This window comes from Lipotes vexillifer, unplaced genomic scaffold (genome assembly GCF_000442215.2).
Source record: "Lipotes vexillifer unplaced genomic scaffold, Lipotes_vexillifer_v1.1 scaffold134, whole genome shotgun sequence".
NCBI classification, from domain to species: domain Eukaryota; kingdom Metazoa; phylum Chordata; class Mammalia; order Artiodactyla; family Lipotidae; genus Lipotes; species Lipotes vexillifer.
The window spans coordinates 2,494,050-2,516,412 of NW_006787464.1; the positions used below are offsets into that span (position 1 = coordinate 2,494,050).

A 22,363-nucleotide genomic window follows, 5' to 3' on the forward strand; every position below is an offset into this window, starting at 1 on the left:
TTTCCCTACGGGAATCATACTGTCCATTCCTGCCTTGGTGTCTCGGTACAGGCTCTTCCTCACCACTGACTCCCCTCTCCTCTCCATCTGACCCGAAAGGCACACACAGACTCCCTAATTCTTCCAAACCTCACAAATTTCCTCTCCTTTCAAACTCCTATCACTGATGTTTTGTGTTTCGCATTTTTTTGAACTTTCGCTTACCAAGAATACAGATGAAAGATAGTTGGCATTTTGTATCCCTGCCATGTTGCTCAGCGTAGTCTTTGGCTTACAGGAAATGCATGATAAATTCTGTCTGAATGTTTTCTTTCATTGACAGTTGATTCCTAGTTTATTTTCCCAATAGGAAGACGCTCCAAATATCCGTAAGTAAATATCTAAACATATAGGGCCCAGCACTCACCTCCCAAACAAGAGACAAGTCTATATCCTTAACTGGAAGACTCTTGAAGGAAAATGAATAATTCCTTTATCATTGTCAGGATAATAATTGCTTAATGTGCACTTGTATTTTATAGAACTCGCCTGAGCTGGATGAAGAAGGCTACAGCATCAGACCTGAGGAACCTGGCTATATCCTTTCTTTATATTTTAATTTTAATTTTCATGTGCTCTCAGCAGGGTGACAAATTTTGTATTGAAAAGGTGCCGAAACCCAAGCTTCTCAAGTCCTGTTGTCCCTTGTATTAGAGATGAATAAACAGCACAGAGAACAACCTGATCACTAACAAGCAGGCATTTTGCCTTGCTCTATTCATAGAAAAGAGAGAGAGAGGAGAAAGAGAAAAGTTGTGCTGAAAAACAGTTGTACAAATTGTGGGTACTGAGTTGTCTGCTGAAATCTGATATGGCAACGTCACTAATGGTGGCTGGAAAATAGCTCTGACTTGTGCTTTGCCTTCTGCAGACCGTCTCTGGTAAGAGCAGGTCACACTCTGAAGCAGTTAAAAGTCATCACAAATCGTCAGTAGAGTGGCCTTCCTGTCTCCACAGTAAGAGGAAGTTCCCGTGGGCCTGTCACTGTGTGTGCTGAGTGAGACACAAATGGCCAACTTTGTAACCATTGCTCCTTGAGATTCACCATCCTTAATCCTGCTCCAAGGAAAGGTGAATAAATTCTAACTCTTTCCTGCTTTACCCTTTGATTTTTGTTTGTTTTGCTTTGATTTTCTACCATCTAAGGATACTTCTGCTGCCTCTGTGTGCAGTCACTCATGTCTTATACTCATTGCCTCCCAGTAGAAGAAAAGAGTTATGTACCTTTAACTGTGTTCTACCTACCAAAGGAAAGCACTTTTATTCTTCAAGTGAAACGGAAGAGGAAGAAGAATCACACAAGAAGTTTAATATCAAGATTAAGCCATTGCAAGCTAAAGACATTCTTAAGAATGCTGCAACGGTAGATGAACTGAAGGCATCAATAGGCAACATTGCACTTTCCCCATCACCAGTGGTGAGTGGATTTTATTTCAAGCTTTGGTGAGGTTGGACAGAGAGCTGTGCTCTGCCCATACACGTTAAGTAGATCAGAAACTTCTTAAACTGAAGGTTGCGTATGGTCACCATTTTATGAAGTCTATAAACCTGAAACAGCTCGTTCTAGCCATGGAAAGTTATGCTCATTCCATATTGCAGTTTCTGTGCTTTTCAAAATGGTAAAAATGCACGAGATCACATTTCTTTTTGATGTTTTCCTGCGAGCATTTTTCAAAGAAGGAAAAAATAACATAAAGATTACCCAGACTTACTCCTGAAACAATTGAAAACAATATGAAGTATACAAATTTACTAACAGCGATTTTTAAAAACACATCTTAATGTCGTCTCTTTGATATAACACATAAAAACTCATGGAAAGAAAACCAAGAAAATTGCTTTTTGTTAGGAAAATAAAAACCCTCTTCATTGCTAATGCTTCAAAAAGAAATATTAATCTAACATCATAGATCATAGTCTAAAAAGATATTAAAACTCATAAGCTTCATTATATTTTATTATCAAATTGTCTTAAATAATCTCATCATTTAGGCACCTCAGATCCAGGTATGCCTTATTTATATTAATCAAATTCGTATTTTTCTACAAGTTGTACTTCCTTCTCCAATTCTCATCTACTAAATTTCTCTAATTGCTGCATTCTGAGTTCCAACACTTACAGTGTTTTCTCTGTAGTACTTGGTAAATGCTGCAATTGTTTTCTAAAAATAGCTGTGAAGAGCAGATGAAGGCTCTCATACTAGGAGCTAATATGTTCTTGGCTTCTTGGCATCTTCTTTAGAGAAATGTGCTCTCCCTGCAGCATTTCCCATGAACGAGGTAATTAATAAATGCTGAACCATTTTTGAGATGCTTCTGGAATATCTCGACTAACCTTTCTAAAGGAGTTGTAATCACCCATCCTTTGGGAATAAATGTTCGCCTGCCTGGGATGAATAAAGTCTATAAAGATACCTTCTTTAGTGCTTAGTGCTTATAATGGCCTTTACCACTACGGTTAGGGTCAACTAACATGATTGCTAATAGTAGTCAACCACTGCAAATGATATTTCAGGTAACTTTTAATCATATACTCACTTGCCATCTTAAGATGTTTTTTTGAAAAGGGAGGCATAACATGTATTAGTTTTCTTTCCCTTCTGCCATGGAGGGTACAGATTTCAAATTCACATGTTGGTCTACAATACAGGTGATTTCTAGTAATAGGGGCATTTTAACTGTACGCACTTTCACTTTTCAGTTAACATCTTTCAAATCATTTTTTACTTACTAAATCATTTTTTATCAATTGTGAAAGTTTATTTCAATGCCTGAAACCAGTTTATATCCACTTCTCTATAGAGTGTAATAAACTTAGTGGTCATTTGAAAGCTACCAGGATAAGTGTAAGAAGGCAAGTTCGTGGGGTTCAGTGAACAAATTTCTGTGAAAGAAAACTTATTAGAATGATCCCAGACATGTGTGGGATATATTTGCTGAAAGCTAGTTGACTCTTGGAAAGGGGAAGTCCCTTCTATCAAAACGAATATGCCTGCCCAAGTCATTCCTCCAACCAGATAATGAGGGTAAAGCAAGGAGAGTGGTTGTCACTCTGAGCTCTTCCCAACACCAGTTTTTAAAGTGATATATTGACATGACGTGGCTGAGACTGACAAAAAGATGTTAGGGAAACAATGTTAAAACTAGATGGAGACACCCAGAGAAGTAATCCCAGGGTTAGGCAATTCCTACAGACCTGCAGCCCCACAAACCAAGGGATCCTCCCCAACTACTGCCTCCACACTCCCAGCTGGTTCCCTCTAATGTGAGAACCTGGCTCTCTCATTACTATGATTCCCAAAGAGCTGAGATTTTTGACATTTACTGTAAGAAAATGAGCTGTGATTGTTGCTTTAGGGAAAGGTAGGCACATTTATGGATAAACATAAGTGTAAAGAGCGATTGGACTGAAAACATATTCTTGGCTTTAGAATCCATGCCCTCTTCTAGATAACCCATAACCAAATATAGGTGTATTTCACCAATGACATAGGTAGAACTTTATCTCCAGAACTGGATAAATAGAAATAACCTTCTGAAATCCAGTTAGTGCCATGATAAAAATGAGGAATGCTTTGCAGAGCTTTAGATGTTTCCAGCCAAACAATCAGACGTTCACACAGCTACACTTAATTCAGGTGCAAAAAGAGAGATAGGACCTATACCAGTTAATGATATATCAGAATATTTCATTTAGGCTTTGGTTCTTACGCTACAAAAGCATCAATTGTTACACTACTAGAAATAAAGAAAATTCCAAATGGTAAGCTATTCATAACAATGTCTTATGTTGAATTTCTGATTTCTATTTCTTTTGAAGAATTTTAAGATAAAGTTGTGTTTCACTTGTTCTTTTCATCTATCTGTGAATATGTATTAATGAATTGTAACCCATTTGATATCTCTTATCATGAATTGATTTTCATTTTATTTGGATAGGTTTCCTGTATACACATCATGGTCAAATGACTCGATAAATGAATGAAATGAATGAATGGATGGAAGAATGTGTCATATAGATCTATGTGTATATACAGTATAAACAAACCTATCTGAAAATTACTCGTCCCCAAAACAAAGCTTCAGCAACATAGAAAATCAGGGTTTTAACTACTGGCAAAAATCCTACTCTACAGACAAATGAACATAATTCCAGTCCAGACCTCACCTGGGCCCTTGATTTTTATATAGAAATCAAGTATAGTATGGACCAGGACAAGGCCAAGCACCATAAAAGAAGACAGGAGGATGCAGAGGTCAACTCACAGGCAAAAGATGTTAATTTCTATTCTTATCATGTTGTGGTCTCCTAGTAAGATATTATGCTGATATGCTAAAGAAAGAAAATCACCCAGGTTTTAGTTGTTGATTTGGGATCTGTATGCGTTAGAATATTGGTAGAGCTGCTTTAACAGAAACCAAAATAGTCATGGCTTTACAAAAATGGATGGTTTATTTCTATCCCACAAAAGAGTCAAAGCTGGTAGGCAGTCCAGATGGGTAATAGAGTCTTGCTCCAGGGGTCATTCAAGAACCCAGGAACTTTCTGTATTATTGCTCTACCTTTTCAAGGATGCTGGTGCCTTACCACCACGAAACACCTCCATGTTCCAGCCTTGGGATGGAGGAAAGAGAAAATAAAAGGCAAGTGGTTTCTTTTAAGTGTTTAATTCAGAAGTTGTACCCATCACTGCCCCCCAGATCCCACTGGCCATAATTTAGTCATATGGCCATATTAGCTGGAAGGGAGTCTGGGAAATGTAGTCTTTGGCTGGATACACATATAACCAGCTAAAATTCAGGGTTCTGTTACTAAAAGATAAAGAAGTGAATGGATATTGGTAGATATTGACACAGTTTCTGTGCCACTATATCTTAAATAATCTCAGATAAATTTGGGGAGTTATTGGAAAATGGGATTTCCCCCCCCCGCCATCTATCTTAAAATTATTCCCAGAACCTATTGAAACTAGGAAGTTTCCTTTTAGAGAATTCTAATCACTAATTTCTAAATACCAGTTATGTTATGCTGTGTGCTAGCCAGCAGAAAGATGAAAAGAAACAAATTTAAGTAAACTACCAACTTATTTGGTTGATAGAGATGCCTCCAACAGTAATAGTGCTCCTTCTATCTTACAAAGTTCACTGCTTTTTGAGGAAGGCTGTTTCATTGTTGAAAGAAATTTATTAAACCCAAATGCTGTCTCTGTGTAACTTTTGTTCATGTTATAGTTGTGCTCTTTGGAGGATGAAAAAGGACAGAGTCCCTCCTTTTCTCAACAGGTTTTCCATGCAGCATGCTGACTCCAACTCCAAGTTTAGTGTGTAGGATGTTGGGCTCAATACCTGTGGGGTAGGGTGGGCAGAGGGAGAAGTTAAGCTGTTTTGCACATCCAACAACAGCCTAAGCTAATCACATGGGGAACTTGTGAGCTAGAATGACCCTTCCGGGTTGTCCTGGGTTTAGCTGAGATCGATAACCTTTATACAGCTAGTGCTCCAATATGGGCAGGCTGAGAAAGGGGCATGACTTTCGCCAAGGTGGCTCTCTGCAGCTGAGTCAGATCCTGAAGTGTTGACAGTTGAAGGCTGTCTGCCAATGGCACTCCTAACAGCTGTGGGAGAAACCCTTCTGAAGACAAATCTACATGGCATATTTTGGCACCTCTTGTTACCACATTCTTTTCCAAGTGCTTTCTGGCCATTTGTATAAATAATTTCTTCTAGAATTTTGGGTTAATAGGAGGTAGCCGTATAATAATACCCAGGTCTGCCATGTTCTACCTATGTAACCTTAGATAAGCCCTATAATTCTTCTGAGCTTCTATTTTCTTTTCTGTAAAGTGAGGGTAATAATGGTCCTTATGGAATTTTTCTGTAGATTATGGTTGGTTGATCTCTGGAAGGATCAAATCTTCTTTGACTGTTTGCTCCCTGTGCTTAGCACAGTACATGGCACACATTGGGCATATAGATAGTTATTCAATAAATGAGTGAATGAAGAAGGCACACAGACTATCCTAGTAACAGTACCTGATGTATACAAAGTACTTTGCAGTTGTTTGTTTCTTTATTACTGGTTGTATTGTTCAGGGTTCTCCAGAGAAACGGAACTAACAGGATATATGTATATATGTGTATAGATAGATGAGAGAGAGAGAGAGAGAGAGAGATGATGATAAATTTATTATAAGAAATTGGCTTCACGTGATTATGGAGGCTGAGAAGTCCCACAACATGCTGTCCACAAACTGGAGACCCAGGAAAGCTGGTGGAATAATTCAATCTGAGCCTCAAGCCTGAGAACCAGAAGACTTGATGGTGCAAATTCCAGTCTGAGGGCAGAAGATGACAAGGTGTGTCCCAGCACAAACAATGAGGCAGAAAAGGGGGGTGAATTCCTCCTTTGTCCACCTCTTTTCTATTCAAACCCTCAATAGATTAGATAATGCTGACGCACATAGGGGAGGGTCACCAATTCAAATGCTAATCTTATGTGGAAACACCCTCACAACACACTCAGAAATAATGTTTAATCTGGGTACCTGATAGCCAATCAAGTTGACACATAAAATTAACCATCACACTAATACGTATGTAGGTATGTATGTATGTATTTATCTATATCTGTATATACATATTTTTTTAATCTAACTCTTGACCCTTTATTGAGAGTCATGGCTTTGCTCCCCCATTTCTAGTCCCCTGCCCTAGAAGCATTCTGTCTTTTCATATCCTGGATTATAATGTATCTGTATCTCAAGTCTTGAATTCAGTTAAAGAGGTTTGGGCAGTCTCTTGCCTACCTTAGACTTTAATTTTGAACCAAATCTCCACCTTTTAGAGGAACTGCTTTTAAATCAATTTTTTCCATACTGGACATTTGTGATTGATATTTCTTTAAACACAAATAGAAACTTTGTACTTAACCCCTGAAGGACCTAGCATACAGTGCCAGCTTATTTTACAGGAAAGATAATTAGAATCTGATAGACCTGAACTCAACCTCTTGCAAACTCAGGCAAGTTTCTTAAACCTATTTGAGTCTCAGTTTCTTCATGTCTATAATGGGAATAAATGAACACCTACCTTACACGGTAGTCCATCTCTTTCTGCTAATAAAATGTAAAGATCTTCCCTTTAAAGGAGAAGATAGAAGCAGAGATATGAGATAAAGAGTTCTGCTATCTGCTTCCCTTGATACCACACTCCTTACATTCAGGATAGAAGCAAACCTCTATTATATCTTCCACGAGTGGTTTTGTCCTTAAAAAGTAAAAATTTCTCAAAGGGGCTAAATAAATTAACGGGTGCAAGACTGGACTATAAGGAAATATGCCCTTATAAAAACAACAAAATGAAAATTCAATACACAGTGGAATACCATTAATTCCCTTTAAGATAGTTTGAGGGAGATACAAATAGACCCTTATTCCAATGATGTCACAATTACTCAAACACCTGGGATCTGCCTCTTACCTGGGGTTGCTTTGCGCAAGTTACAAAACCTGAGTCATGCTGTCTTCATTAGTAGGTGAAGATAACTCCCATACCTACTTCACAGGGCTATTGTAAGGGTGGCATGAGTTAATATAGAAAGCACTCAGATGCTACATTTAGGGATTATTTGATCGTTGTTATTAGAATTGTCTGCAGAGCCTGGGGCATATTTTTAAGAATATCATTAATGGTGATAAATCAAGAAACCCAAATGACCAAAAGTCATTTAGAGCCAAGACCAGTAATTACTCTGAGTATCAAACCGGGAAAATGTGTTAATAAAATAGCTTATTTTGTGATGCCTGTGGATTGGTTTTGAAGCTCATTCCAGAAGCATTCCTGTTTTAGCATTCCTAATTTTGTTTTAACAAAATCCCTTGAATAAGTGTGGTGCTCCTTCAGGAGACCGTACTGAAGGCTATAGCATTCCCAATGGGATCCTACATTGTGCATCCCCACCAAATTTATTTCATGGAGAAATGACATAATTTTCCAGCCCTCTTCAAATCAATTCACCGAATATTTGGTAAGCACCTTCTATGTAGCAGGCACTGAGAGCTAGCATCAGAAATATTGGACACACTTTGTCCAACCTTCGTGCTAACTAACTACAAGCTTATCAGAAAACAATGTATAGCTGATGTCGCAAGCAGTACATAGAGGTTGAACTTCCCCTTGTGGTCCAAACACCTGCCTGTCTTCACTCAGTCCTGATTGAATATGTGGGCCTATGTGGTCAGCTTCCCCTCTGGCCTCCACTTCACAGTCTCCTGACTTCCTCACCCCTCTCAGGATCTCAGAGGTAGACCTCTCCGTTTCTTCCAGAACCCACAGGGACACATCTTCAGCGACGTGCTTTGCTCACTAGGTACTTTGAATCTTGTGGCTCTCATAGCTTTCCTGGAATTGCAAAGACAGATGCTATATTTTAATTCTTGGTGCAATATCATCTTTTCCTTGTGTCGTGAGCTGCCGTTGATTCCTTTCCTTTTGTTCTTTGGTGAGTCGAGGATCACTGCTGACTTACCTTGAGAAGTTGCCCTTAACTAGAAACATTTAGTTCTATACTGATTACAAATTTTTGCTCTGGGATAAGTCAGAACTAAGTTTGCATTCTGGCTCTCCACTCATTATCCACGTGATCCTGGGTAAGTTACTTAAACCTTTAAGCCCCAGTCAAGGCTTAATCAGGTGTAAAATCATTTCAATAATACTATTCACTTCATAGGATCCTTATAAAAATTAAGGAAGTAGTGCCTGTAAAGTAGTTAGTACTTTGTAAGTATATTTATGTAAGGCCCAAAGGAGTTGCTTAGTAAATGATAGCTATTTTTAATCAGAACAATGGAGTGTGTCTCATGGTGACTACTCATAAACATCCTTAAGGTCAGAGACCACTTAGAGAACTTACGATGGCGATGGTGTTGCTGGTTGGCAGCTATGAAAATTTGCTTACTGATTGTGTTTCAGTTGCTTCACATATGTTAATTCATTTATCCACACAACCACCCTATGAGATAGGTACTATTATTACCCCCATTTTACAGATGAGAAAACTGAGGCATAGAAGAATTAATTAACTCACCCAAGATGTCACAGCTAGTAAGTGAAGTTGCTGAGATTTAAACTCAGAAGTTCTGGTTTCCAATTCAAAATTTTTACCCACTATATTATACTACTTTTGATGAAAGCTACTGTTTCTCTTTCCAGAGGAAAAAATTGAAATTTCAATAACTCATACAAAACATTTTACAAATAATTTCTGATTACTCACAAACCCTTTGAAGGCTATCACTATAATGGTGCCTAAAGAGCCCATGTCACTCTACATACACTCTCTCCTGTGTTCCACGTGACAAGAGAGCAAGGCTTAGCTGATAGGTCAGTCAGGCTTAATCGCTGCTGTGTCACCTTTGTTTTAAATGTTAAAGACACCTTGTTTTTATATGACTCATATATTTCAGTTCCCCTAATCAATCAATCAGTAAGCATTTTTAATACGGATGGTTCATTATAATAATGGTTCATGTTTTACAAAAGCTGTCATGATCAGAAAGATGTAATGAGCAAGCTACACTGTTAGTAGGCAGGGAGGTGGTGCTTACCTTATTTTACGGAAGACATCAACTCCGAAAGATCAAGAGGCAGCTTAAGTTTAGAGGGCCAGGACTTGAACTCCAGCATCGGCCTCCTTTCTGCCAAGTTAAAAACACAGTATATTAAAAAAAAAAAAAAAAAACCACCACAGTATATTTTCTCATCTACATTGAATCAGGGTCTGTGATTCAATTATTTTTAAATTCCTCTCAACTTTAATACTCTGCTGTGCATATTCTGGCCCAAGAATCTCTGCGGGAAGTGCTCTGTTTTAGGGGCAGGTTGATGATATAGCAAGGGGACCAAGAAAGAGAGCACTTCCTTGAAGCCCATTGGTTACGTAGAGAGAACACAAGCTTTTGAGTCCGTATCTTATTATCTCTGTGTCCATGGGCAAGCTCCTTAACTCAGCATCTCAGTTTCCAAGTCTGTAAAATGGGAACAGTAATGCCTACCTTCTCAGGACTGATGTAAAGATGACATGAGATAATGTTGCAAAATGCCCACTTTGGTGCCTATCACCTAGGAAGGGGCTCTATAAGTATCGGTTCCCTTTTCAGCTCTATTTCTCTCTTCCTTAAGTTCAGAGACTTGTGGGAGGAAGAAAGAGAATAAAAGTAGCGAGGGAGGACTTGAGCAAAGTCAAGGAGAAGAGGGTTGATAGAAATGATGAGAGAGTAGGAGTTGACCTAGCCTGGCATGTGTGCTACTGCCTCCTCTCTTTCCCCTGCAAAATTCAGTGATCCAAGGAATTAAAGAATTTGACATGGAGTTATGAAGGGGCAATTAGTTTAATCTTGTTCCTGGAGATTTGCCATCCATAACGGAGTTATGTAATCAAAAGATCTGGGGAGGGGGAGATAGCTTTTAATTGAGGACAGTCTGGTGCTGTTTGCCTATTCCAGGTGGCCCCCCCACCCCCAAATTAGCCTGCCAGCGAGCAAAATCCTTGAATTTGCTGCTGCTTGGTAACACCACCCCCTTTCCTGTCCCCACTTGGGCAGAAGGTTCAGCACCCCATTGAGTTCAGTAAAAACAAAGAGTCATGGGGAGGGGGGGAGAGCTCCAGTCCCCTACACACTGGCATTCACTCCTGGTAGAAACTCAGCACGGTGCAAGGGGAAGGTAAAGATTGCATGCATTCTGATGCTAAGCGCTCAGCCCAGACCTCCAGTGCAACGAGTTGGAGGGGAGAGGCTCAGCTTGGGTTCAAAGCATCAAACATGATTTGGGTTGGGATTAGATCAGGGATGTCAAGCATGAAGCATATAAACTGCCACTCCCCTTCCAAACCCTCAGCAGACATTGCGACTAGATCCCACATCCCAGATGTAGTCTGAGAAGCCCCCTCTAGACAGAGCTGCAAGCAGCCTGGCCAAAATCATCTGGAGTTGGCACAGGAGATGTATCTCTTTTTTTCCAGGCCTTATAGAGAAGGATAGATGGGGAGATGGGTGGGATCTTCCTTTCTCAAAATATATTCTCTGTCCTGCATTATAGTAAACCATGCGACTTACTCCCAGAAGAATTTGTTTCATATCTGATATGTGTATGTTCTTTCCTTCATACTATTTTTTCTTAGGGAATTCTCTGTTGCTTCCATTCCCTGACATTAAAAATTAAAATATCATTTTTCCAAACCCTTATGCCCAGCCTACGATGGTAAGAAGAAATCCCTGAGCTGTTGTATGTTCTGATCTCCTTGAAAATGAGCAGAATATTAATTCAATCTGGATTGCCTCTGTTATTATTTCTCCAACTAATACTGTTTGTACCCTCTGGGTACCTGGTATTTTACTCCCGTTGTGAGATGTAAGAGTTAGAGTTTCCTCGCATAACTGCAGATTCTTTCATTGTGTTCTTCTATCTCAGACAACCTAATCTGATTGGGGGTTCCAGAAACATGAACACCAGGGTCAGAGACCTTAACCCTCAATTTCTGTTACCAACTTAAAATCTAATTGAATGAAACAACAGACTCACAATACTGACACACATAAAAATGTTAGGATGTCCTCAACCAGAGGTAGCAAATTCTTGAATTATATGCTTTTAATCTTTTAATTACAATGCTAATTATAATCAAAAAGGCTAATTTTTCTATCTTTAAGGTCTTCTGCCTTGGTTGTGTTAGTCCTACCAGTGTAGAGTTGAATTTAAAACCATTTTTATTAGCTAGTGGTGTATTCGGGATAGAATGGGCCCTGTAAAGAAGCAATCATTTTGGAAAATAAGTTTGTAACAGAAACATAACTTGTGAACAATTCAGCAAGTGTTGGGTTAATGACAACTCATCCTGCACCCAGAAGTTATAGGTTCTTACTCCTGCCTAAATGGGGCCTTTCCTCTAGAGTCTAGGACATTGAATGGCATGTAATAGGTACTTAGAAAATACTTGTTGGCTGGGAATTCCTTGGCAGTCCAGTAGGCGCTTTCACTGCCAGGGTCCCGGTTCAATCACTGGTTGGGGAGCTAAGATCTCACAAGCCACGCGGTACAGCCAAAAACAAAACAAAACAAAACAAAATTTGTTGGTTGATTGAACAGAAGGATGCTCTTCTCTGTGGGAAATATACGGAACTTGGTGTTTCACTGGGATATAAGGCAACTTATATCCCTGGCATTATTTTATAAAGAGAAAAAGTTTTTTATCTTTTCCCCTTCAATTCAACCAAGTTTTTCTTCATTATCAGATGGATGATCAGTATGAACAATAACTGTTCTTCTCTTATAGGAGTTATCTGTAGGTTCTTTTCTAAAGTTTATTAATGTGTCCTTTTCTGAGGCTGCCAGTTTTTTGTCATAATTCTCTTCCCCTAATCCCATACATCCTAATGAGATGCTCTGTTTTCTCATCTCAGATTTCAGTCACTTAGTGGTCCATGACCTTGAGAATAAAGGGTACTTTATTATCTTTGTACACGTTATATTTATTTTTATACTAAAGAGTTTCTATAAATGTACGAATAATAGTATAAAAATAAGTATAACAGTATAAGAAAAAAGGATCTATCCCTTTGTTCTTTAAAGGAGAATTTTTTTTTTTTTTAGTTCCAGAAATAATCTACAGTAATGAATGTACTTTTTAATTGTTTTAGAAAAAAAATCTTAGAGTGCGAATCACCCATATTAATTATGTCAGAAAATGTTTCCTCAAAGATTGGGGGAAATTTCATTTCTAAACAGAATGAAGGTGAAGTTTCCTTCTGTCTCTTATATTATCTAAAGGACAGCCACTAACTGGACCTTAAGAACTACTGTTTCAAATCAGCCACCAGCACAGCTGTGGTACAGAGCTGTGCACGCCAGTCTGAGCTACTTGTCCTGAAGTGGCCGACACAGAGGGAAGGCAAGATGGACTGGTCTCATTCTGTTTTGCCCAGTTGAAACTCTCTTTCTACCTCCCAGCCTGTGTGAAGCCCATCTTTATTTTATTTTATTTTTAGCATGGTACATGGGGAATCAAAAGAAGCTTCCAAAGAGTAGTGAAAAACAACAACATATGTCGCATCCAGGTATCTTCTGGTCTTGTTTCATCTGTTTCATCAATGCCTCTTCTCAGCAACCAAGAGTGACTAAACGTCCATGCTGAGAACTCCTGATTTGGAGCAGAGTGAAGCCAATCTTCACATTGGCCTTCAAGACCTTCGCGGTGGGGACACCACGACCCCAGACTACCACTGCCACTCTTCCTTCTCACTCCACCCCTCCCGGCTCCCTGGCTGTGCCCTCTTCCTCTAGATACTGGCACTGCCACCTCCCTCTCAACTTCCGGTGCTTGTTCAAGTCACCTTCTCAATAAGGCCTCTCCTGACCACCTTATTTAAAATCACAAAACTCTCTACCCAGGTATTCCCAAACCCTTATATTTTTTTCTGCTTTTTAAAATTGCATTTATCATCTTCTAAAATACTAAATACTTTGCTTACTTATTATATTTATTATTTATTATCTATCTCCTCCCCTGCCTCCCAAAAAGCTCATTGAAGTTTTTTGTTTGTTGTTCCTATTGTTTTGTTCACCAAGGTACCAAGAATAGTGTCTGGTCTTTATTAGGTACCCAATAAATATCAGTTAATGGTTTAATAAATGAATAAATAATCCTTTTGCTCCTTGTGAATACCTGACTATTCATACATAACTGATAGGAAGTGGTTATACCTATAAAAAATCTCATTAGCTAAAATATAAAGACTCAAAATATAGCTGTCCTATTTTTAAGGTTAAACAATTGTGGACTCTTAAAAAGCTCCTAAATTAGATCTGGCTTTTTGTGTCTTGATCCCACTCTATGAAACTTGATGCCAAAAATTCCCATGGCAGCTCAGTTCCTTTTTCAGAGGACAGGGGTGTATTTAGAGCACAAAATCTCCATGTAAGGATCATTGAAACTCTGGTGTATATTTTCTCTATTCACCTCAGTTAGCTTTGGTCTGGATCTCCAACAGAATTCAGTTTTAAATGCTGCAGATCTCTAGCCCTTCATGCAGAATGAAGTCTTCAACAAGCCCTAACTTGAATGACTACTTGCATTAGAAAGTGATATAGGATAATGCAGCCAGAGAGAGACTCCATCCGCAGAGGGCAGTGGTCTGTGTGCTCCTTGGAAAGCTTCCTTGATCATAAGGATGAACTACCTTTCAACAAGGCTCGCAAATTGGAGAATTATGTTATCTCAGGCCATAGGACAGGGACATCCCTGCACTTAGAGACAGTGGTTATATTTTAGGTATATATATTTTTCAATCCAAAAATTCACTGACTTTGTTTCTGTGAACACGAGTACCTGGAGGTATACATGTCTTTTTTGTTTCTTTTATTATCTTTTCCATAATTAAAAATCGCTCTGATGCTATTACTTCATTTTAAATCAAGAAATATCTTTGCTTTCCCCAAAGGAGAATTGTCTTGTCATGTTTTATCTATGGTTGTTTAACATTCTGAAGAAACCCTTAAGCCAAACGGCCATAGCCTAGGTGTCGATAGCTGCTAATAATTAAAACAACATATTGAATAAAGATGGCTTAATCATCATCTAGCCTGGAGTGGGCAGGAAGGGAGGGCCCTTATCACTCATGTGTTCGTGTTTATTCTTCTGATTCTAATTTAATAAAATGCACTTAATTCTAGAAAGAGGCTGAGAAATTTACCTATATAATCAGAGTTTAATTCTAAGATCTGACACCATGCCTAAAAATACAAGCTCACTCTCTGGAAAGTTCATTCCCTGTGACCTGCTATGATAGACAGGCATGACCTATTTAACTCCTTCCATTGGAAAAATCCAAGATTATTTTCCAGGCTCTGTGATCTGCAAGCTATTAGCTCTGTTGTTTCTAAATCCCAGTGCTGATAAGGGCCAAGGGAATTGGGTTGTGCCATGAGCCCACCCCTGCCCAGGCTTTCTGGAGTCAGACAAGCTGGGATCTAGTCCCACTCTCATCCTTTGTAACCACGTGACCTTGGAACGCAACTGACCTTCCTTTTCCTCACTGGTAAATTAGAAATAATAATGACACCAACCTCATAAGGTAAAACAATAATAGTAAATTCTCAGTGAATTTTATCTGTCAGCATCATCCATATCTTTTAATCCTCACAACTGTTCTATAAGATAACAATCATCCCTACTTTACAAACTATGGAACTGAGGAACAGTATGTCTTGTGCAAAAGCAAGCAGAAAATAAGGGGTTAAGCTAATTTGAATATATAAAAACTTTTGCACCTCCTTCCATGACAACTTCTTTGAAGCTATTTGATTTTAACCCCCAAATTCTTTCTGTTTGTAAATCGAGGACCTGGACCTTAAGCATTTTCATTTCTCTGTGCTACTTAGCAAGGGTCTGGGTCTGAAAGCAGCACCTAGGATGTGGGCCCTATCTTGATCCTCAGTTATGCTGAAACACTAGTTTTCTTTTTGCTGTAGGAGAGCATTGAGAGCTGATTACATAGCTCTACACCAGTGTTTGTGCAAAGCTGCGCCAATTCCTTGGAGCCTTGGTAACATATATCAGCCCCTGAGGTCACTAATGGGCAGAAAGATCAACGGTTAAATAGGAGCTAAGTGAAACATTTATAGGAGCTGGTGAAGGAACCATTACAACTGGGGCCATATCCCTTGGGCTATATATTATATACAATTCAGCCTTATTTCAGAGAGCAATTCATCTTTCTATATTTTGTTTTTATTTTTATTATTTTTGCGGTACGCGGGCCTCTCACTGTTGTGGCCTCTCCCGTTGCGGAGCACAGGCTCCCGACGTGCAGGCTCAGCGGCAATGCTCACGGGCCCAGCTGCTCTGCGGCACGCGGGACCCTCCCGGACCGGGGCACAAACCCGCGTCCCCTGCATCGGCAGGCCGACTCCCAACCACTGCGCCACCAGGGAAGCCCCCCATCTTTCTATATTTTAAAAGACACTATGCTTCAAATATTTGTACAATGTTTTAATGACCACAAAAATAAAATTCATAGACATGCTTTGAGTGCCTACTGTGTGACTTGCACTCTGTTTGGGGCTAGACAGAGGCCATTCATAACCATTACTGGGAGCTAATAATCGAATGGAGACGTCTAAATAATACAGAACAAAATAAGAACTGCAAAAATATATACTACCCCTATGTACCTCTGTTTTCTCTGGGGCTAATAAATGCCAGGGAACAATTTATTCTAATTGGAAAAGCCCTTGGGGAAGGCCCTCATCGAGGAAATGTTACCGGCCCTGAAGAATAAGTAAGATGGTAATTGAGAGGGAGGGAAAAGGCGTCGAGGCTGAAGAAGCAGCTTGAGCAGAAGGCAGGGAAGTGTGAGTGTACAAGTTCAGGAGACGAGACGGAGCGTCTGCAGCTAAGTGTAGGCTTCAAACAGACAACAGTGGAAGACGAGGGAGTGAAGGTAAGCTGAAGCCCATCACGAAGGCATTAAATTACAGAATGGAGGTTGCATTCTATTTTCTGAATAATAGGGAGGTTTTTGCAGGGCAGAGTAATACATTGACTTCACTATTTCTGGAAAATAATTCTAGGGATGGATTTAGGAGATGAAATATGGAGGAGCTTGGTGGAGTACTACTGTCAGCAAGAAAGGAAGCCCTCATTAAGACAGATGTGGAGGAAAGAAAAGAGCATTCCCAGCGGCCAGGGACCACTCACCGGGAAAATAATTTGTCATTGCCCAATGCGGGGTGGGGACAAATGAAGGATGGGATGGAAAAACTGATGGCTCTAGCCAGAGTATCTTGGGAGAAGATACTAGGTACCAGGTTCCCTGACAAGATTAGAATTTTGGGAAAATCTCACATTTTAGTTTCATGCTTGGCTGCAATGCATTCATGGAATTTTCCCGCTCCTTTCAATATTACAAAGCATAATTCCCTATTTTGAAAGTACAAATCTATTTGATAAAAGTAAACCATTCAAAGAGAGCTTAGAATGTGCTCAAATGGAGGCCACACCTGTGTCCTCTATCGCTTGAACTTGGACAGGAGGCAAAACTACCTCGACCCATCTTAGGTTTTCAGCTGGGACTCGTCAGCAAAAAGACAGAATTAACAAGAGGAAAACGAACATAAGTTTATTAACATGTCTATTTCTGTATACCTGGCAAACACTCAGGAAAAATGAGTAACTCGAAGACGTGTCTTCAGACAGGATTAAATACCGTCTTAACAGGGAAAAGGGAAAGGGATGGAGGCTTCTTAAGGGAGAGTAATTTAGGGAAGATGAGTGGAAGCATAGATGGGAAATATGATAGTTTGTGACAGAGTTTGTCTGGATATGGTGTAGATTTCTGGTCTCCACTCCTATGATGAGTCAGTCCTTCCTGGTTGGTGAAACCCTTATGACAATTGGAAGATTTATCTTTCAGCAGATTAGGGTTGTTCATAGAAAGTCTCTCCTGATTTTGCTGTTTTCAAGTGCTTACAGCTCAAAACAATCAGTATGGCCAAGCGGCATGTTTTGGGGTGGTATAAAGCTGGCAGCCTGGGTATGACTGTATCAGACATCCACAGGAAGCATTTATAAAAGCCATGCCTTAGAGAGCTGCTTTAAGTAAGGTTATTCTGAGCCTTGAGTGGTATCTTCCTGAATATACATTTCACCTCTTTCATTTTCTCTTTATTTTTCCCCCTCATGCCTACGCTTTTAGAGGAAAAGTCCGGTAAGAAACAACAAATCCTTTCTACATCTTGGCCAAACATTGTTTATTCTGTTCATTTTCATCATCTGCATATCTAATGACTGACTGTGTTTAACACCTAAACAAGATTCTGAATTTTAAAAACAAACCTTTGTGAACCAGGACACAGTCTAATTATGCCCCATGGGGATAAAAGGAAACTGGTTGCTAAGTGATTTTCCAAACCTGTTATTAAGGGCCACAGGGTAATTTTGTAAAGATTCACCTCTGCCTCAACCACAGGCATATGTTCAAATATTTTAGTATTGTTTCATTTATTGCAACGTCCACTTGGATTAGTCAAGCTACATATATTTACCATGAGCTAGGCAAACATTTTTTTGTTAAATTTTTTCTGAATGTACAACATGATAGCATCCTGAGTGATGCTTTTGAAGCTGGCCTAGGAAAGGGAGTTGTCTTGTTTTCTTCTTTTTTTTTTTTTTTTTTTTTTTTTATTTAATCAGAAAAGTTATCCCCTTCTGGGGTTGTCAGAGACAGAAAAAGAAGATCTTTATAAAGGGCAAAACACCTCTTACATTGTCCTTTTAAACACCAGGGTGATTTTCAGTGGCAATACAGATCTGTTAGGATGTACCTACATCTTTTTTTTTTTTTTTTAAGAGCAGCAATGAAACAGATCTACTAAAAAAAAAAAAAAAAAAAAAAAAAAAAAAGCATGTTCTTGTCTCAGCTGCCTAATTTATGGGAACATGTTCCCAGGATGCTGATGCATGGCTGACACACGTGACCTCTCCGGTGGAAAATATGAAAATATTGTGTTTCCATGTTAACACACACCGAGAAATAGTTGCTTGTCTGTTGACCTCACCTAAGTGGATACTGTAATTATTGCTAAACCTCCCATCCTGCCCATTGACCCAAGCCTGGCAGTCTCTGTACCACATGCAGGAAATGTACTGGTAGCAATTTCATGTGATTTTTTGAGGAAGGAAGAACAGAAGACACAGGAAGAACAAAAGGCAGAATCAAAATATTACAATTTGTCAAAATATGGACCCAATGGCATTGCTTCCAAAAATAAAATTAGTACGATTATAATTATTACTATTACTAAATTGAATGGCCCACTTCTGTGTAACTGCGAGTCAACTCTGTGTCACATGCTATGTGACATACATATCGTTGGTGCGCTTCAGCAACCTTTCTTTGTATTGCCAACTATAAATTGGTACTTTCCATCTACCTCTACAAGGATTGAATTATGAGCCACTGCAGCTGCTGACCTTCAACACTCCCTGAAAGGAGTTCAGGGTGGAGGTCAGGAATGAGGCAATCTGTGCTCTGGGAAAAACTGGCAGAACTTCAGATGGTTAGATATTTTCAGGAGAAGATTTTATGAGCCCAAATGTTGCATCTCTTCGTATCTAGAAAAGCACTAAAATCCTTCATGGTGATGGCTGCTCCTCATAACTAGCAGCAGCCTTCTGCAAAAAATATGTGCTTGACTGCATGTACTCCCCCTTCACCAAAATCACATGTATACTGACTTGCCCCCCTACCTCTTTGGAGCAGTTTCTCAGAGCTATCTGAAATGCTGTCTCCTGGGCTATAGTTCTCACTTTGCCCCAAATAAAACTTAACTCACAACTCTCGCATTGTGCTTTTTTTTTTTCAGTCAACAGTATTTTGCCAATTTCATTTATTCTCTTTGACCCTGAATCTTTCTCTGAATTATCCAAATTTGGCCACTTCAAATATTGACAGGACTAAGTAGTCTGAAATTTATCCGTGGTGCTTTAAAAACTCTTTGTTCCTCATTCATTTTCCTCCTGTTGTTCTTACAGCAATTTCAACTACAAGTACTCCTTTGCATTGTTAGCTGTGCCTCTAAGGATGAGTCCTGCTCCTGCTCCCCTGCCTCGTTTTTCTTTGGCAATGCCCACGTTGTTGCTGTTCAAACCAGTCAACTTTTAGTGATATCTTGGTTAGTAATAGGCTCTTTGTGTCTCTTCCTCAATGGAGTTTCGGAAGATCATCTCTACCAAGTCCTATTGGATCTGGCAGGCATTCACAGTCATCTGACTTGTAATAGATATGGGAACAAATTTAAATATAGACAAACACAACAGTTGGTGGGGGTGGGGACATCAGATAGGTGCTTGCCAGAGAGGTTATCTTCACCCTGAAGCATTTGAAAGCAAACAAGAAACTGGTTAGGACCATAATAATAAACATAATCATCATATATTCTAATTCTTTCCTAGAAAATTCACTACCATGAATGACTGAATTTGCTATGACTAGACTGTATAAAAATAATATTGTTTGGTGCTTTGTGGCTTTACACGTATTTTCCTCTGTTTCCCTATAGCACTGAATTTTAGCAAATGAGGATGTTGTAAAGCTTCAAAACCTGAGGTTGGTTATTTAGTGATTTTGACAAGCTGGACAGATTGTGTTTAGTTACTTCTTTTTATAAATATCTTAAAACACTTACCCGCACTGGCAAAGACTAAGTTATCCTACTTAGCTGAATTTAAATTAATCCTTTTGTGCAGAAAAATAACAAAACCTGGTGTGGGTTAGGACACTGTGGGTGCTGTGAGGACATTTACTGAAGTATTTTCTTTTAGGAAGGCGTAGTCATATAGCCAAGTATATAAATTTTAGAAATGCAAAATGTTCTGACCGAAGATCTTCATTCTAGTGACCAAATCATAACTTAGTAATGTATACCCACTTTGAAAATAGCCTCAAAATACAAACTAAGACTTATCTCTAAGTTGAACATCAAGATAAAAGTAGAGGGGAAAATAAAATGTTTTTCAATACCTTCTCCAGAGTGCATCAGAAAGTCAAGAGAAGTCAAGGAATTGAGCAATTAATGTTTAATTAGGAGCACAAGAAATTTGTTCAGAAAACAAATAGACCAATTGCAAAGTCCCTGTTTGAGTAATCAGGTGAAATAATAACAGTAGATTTAAAAAACTTGCTGAGAGCTTATTATGTGTGATACAAATGTCTGCAATCAGAGACAAATTGGCCACCTGCAGATTCTGAACAACTGAGTAGATGTTTTGTTTGGTCGTGCAGTTAAAGACAATTTTAATGCCATTTAAAAGCCAGAATCTTTGAAGTTAAAAAAAAAAAATCAAGATATGCGTCTTCTCTGACAACTCTGAAGATCTGGCAGCATTAGGCCCATATTTTTGTGCTGCAAGCATGGTGCCCCTGGGTTGTGGCCATTTCACCAAAGCTTTGTGAAACTCTCATTCCCTTGTGCACAGCACCCCTGCTCCTTGCCCTGCAAGCTTTTGAATTTGTGATTTAACATGGAGAGTGTTCAGCTTACAGAATATATCAAGATCAGATACTGAATGTTTCCTTCCGCCTTTGAAGCAAATTCTATACATTGGTAGAACAAAGAATGCTAAAGGCCTCAAAGTTCCTGGAAAATGACAGGAGAAAGAGTAAAATAAAACTTTTAAAAGGAAAGGCTCTCACCTCCTGGTAGATAATGATTTTGCTGTCTGTGTTCAGCAGAACCTACAACTGCTTTATGCTCCTTAATGGTGATAATTAGTGTATAGAAAGCCCTTCAGTTTGACTTCTGGAATTCCTTTTATTTTGCAGGTTTCAGATCACTTTTAATTGTGGACCTTGAGGTTTTCTGGGTCTGACCTTTCCATAGCTTTTAGCTGGGTCTTCTGGCTTTTGGTTAACAAGCCTGTGACTACATGAATTTCAACAGATGTTCCTTGATGTTCCTTTTTTTCATGTTATCTTTTACTAGAAAAAATACAAACAGGAACTATTGATTAAAATATATAGGTTTTTAATTCACTGGACTTAATTTGGGTGAATTTATATAATTGAAATTATTTTGAACGGTGTTGTTCTCTATAATCTTAACAAAGTTTATTGAATTTAAGGTTCTGCCTCTATATGGTTGCAATACACATTTTATTTTGCATTATTTCTCATAATCATCTTGGGGGAAATTGTGTCACTTTTAATCCCCTCTTTGCTATATTTTATGCTACTTTTAAGAAGGAAATGTTTGACATGCAATTAAAGCAAAATCATAAATGTTCACATCTTCTGTAGTGAAGAACTTTAGCCTGGTCATTAAAGAATTATAAAGTCTAAATATATAAAAGAGTGCTTGGATTTCTCTCAAAACACAGTATGAATTCGTCAGTAAAAGAATGTAAGTCCAGAAATACATATTAACGTGTCCTTTTTCTAATTTCATTTAAACTGCATCCATGCATATACACAGATTTATAAGAAAGATGGGATCCGTATGGAGCAGAACTGGAAAAATATGGCAAATAATAAAATCTAAAATATTACAAGTAAAATCGACTGGAGTAGGTATAAAATACTATAGGTTTTTATTTCTTGTCTATGTTATGGAGAGTAGAATCATCTTTTTCATTTAAGCAACCTTCTAGATACTTTTGTGTTTGTGCTTCTTGCTTGGATTTTGGAATTTGGCCAGTGCTGGGTCCCAGGTAGCCTCTGGTGAATTCACGGGCTAGCCCATATCCTGAAAATGAAACTGAGCAACAGCTCTT

At 38.8% G+C, this 22,363-nt stretch overlaps 1 protein-coding gene across 4 annotated transcripts in view; it reads left to right on the top strand.

The window, feature by feature from the left end:
- The window catches only part of SGIP1 (SH3GL interacting endocytic adaptor 1), a 204,158-nt gene that overhangs the window by 105,067 nt on the left and 76,728 nt on the right, over positions 1-22,363 (top strand). For 3 of the 4 annotated variants that reach the window (XM_007460089.1, XM_007460088.1, XM_007460091.1), the window contains 3 exons: positions 522-576; positions 1,281-1,456; positions 17,790-17,801. In XM_007460089.1, the coding sequence (XP_007460151.1) occupies positions 522-576; positions 1,281-1,456; positions 17,790-17,801 (243 nt within the window). The remainder of the gene's footprint in view (positions 1-521; positions 577-1,280; positions 1,457-17,789; positions 17,802-22,363) is intronic. The other variant, XM_007460090.1, reaches the window with a different exon arrangement.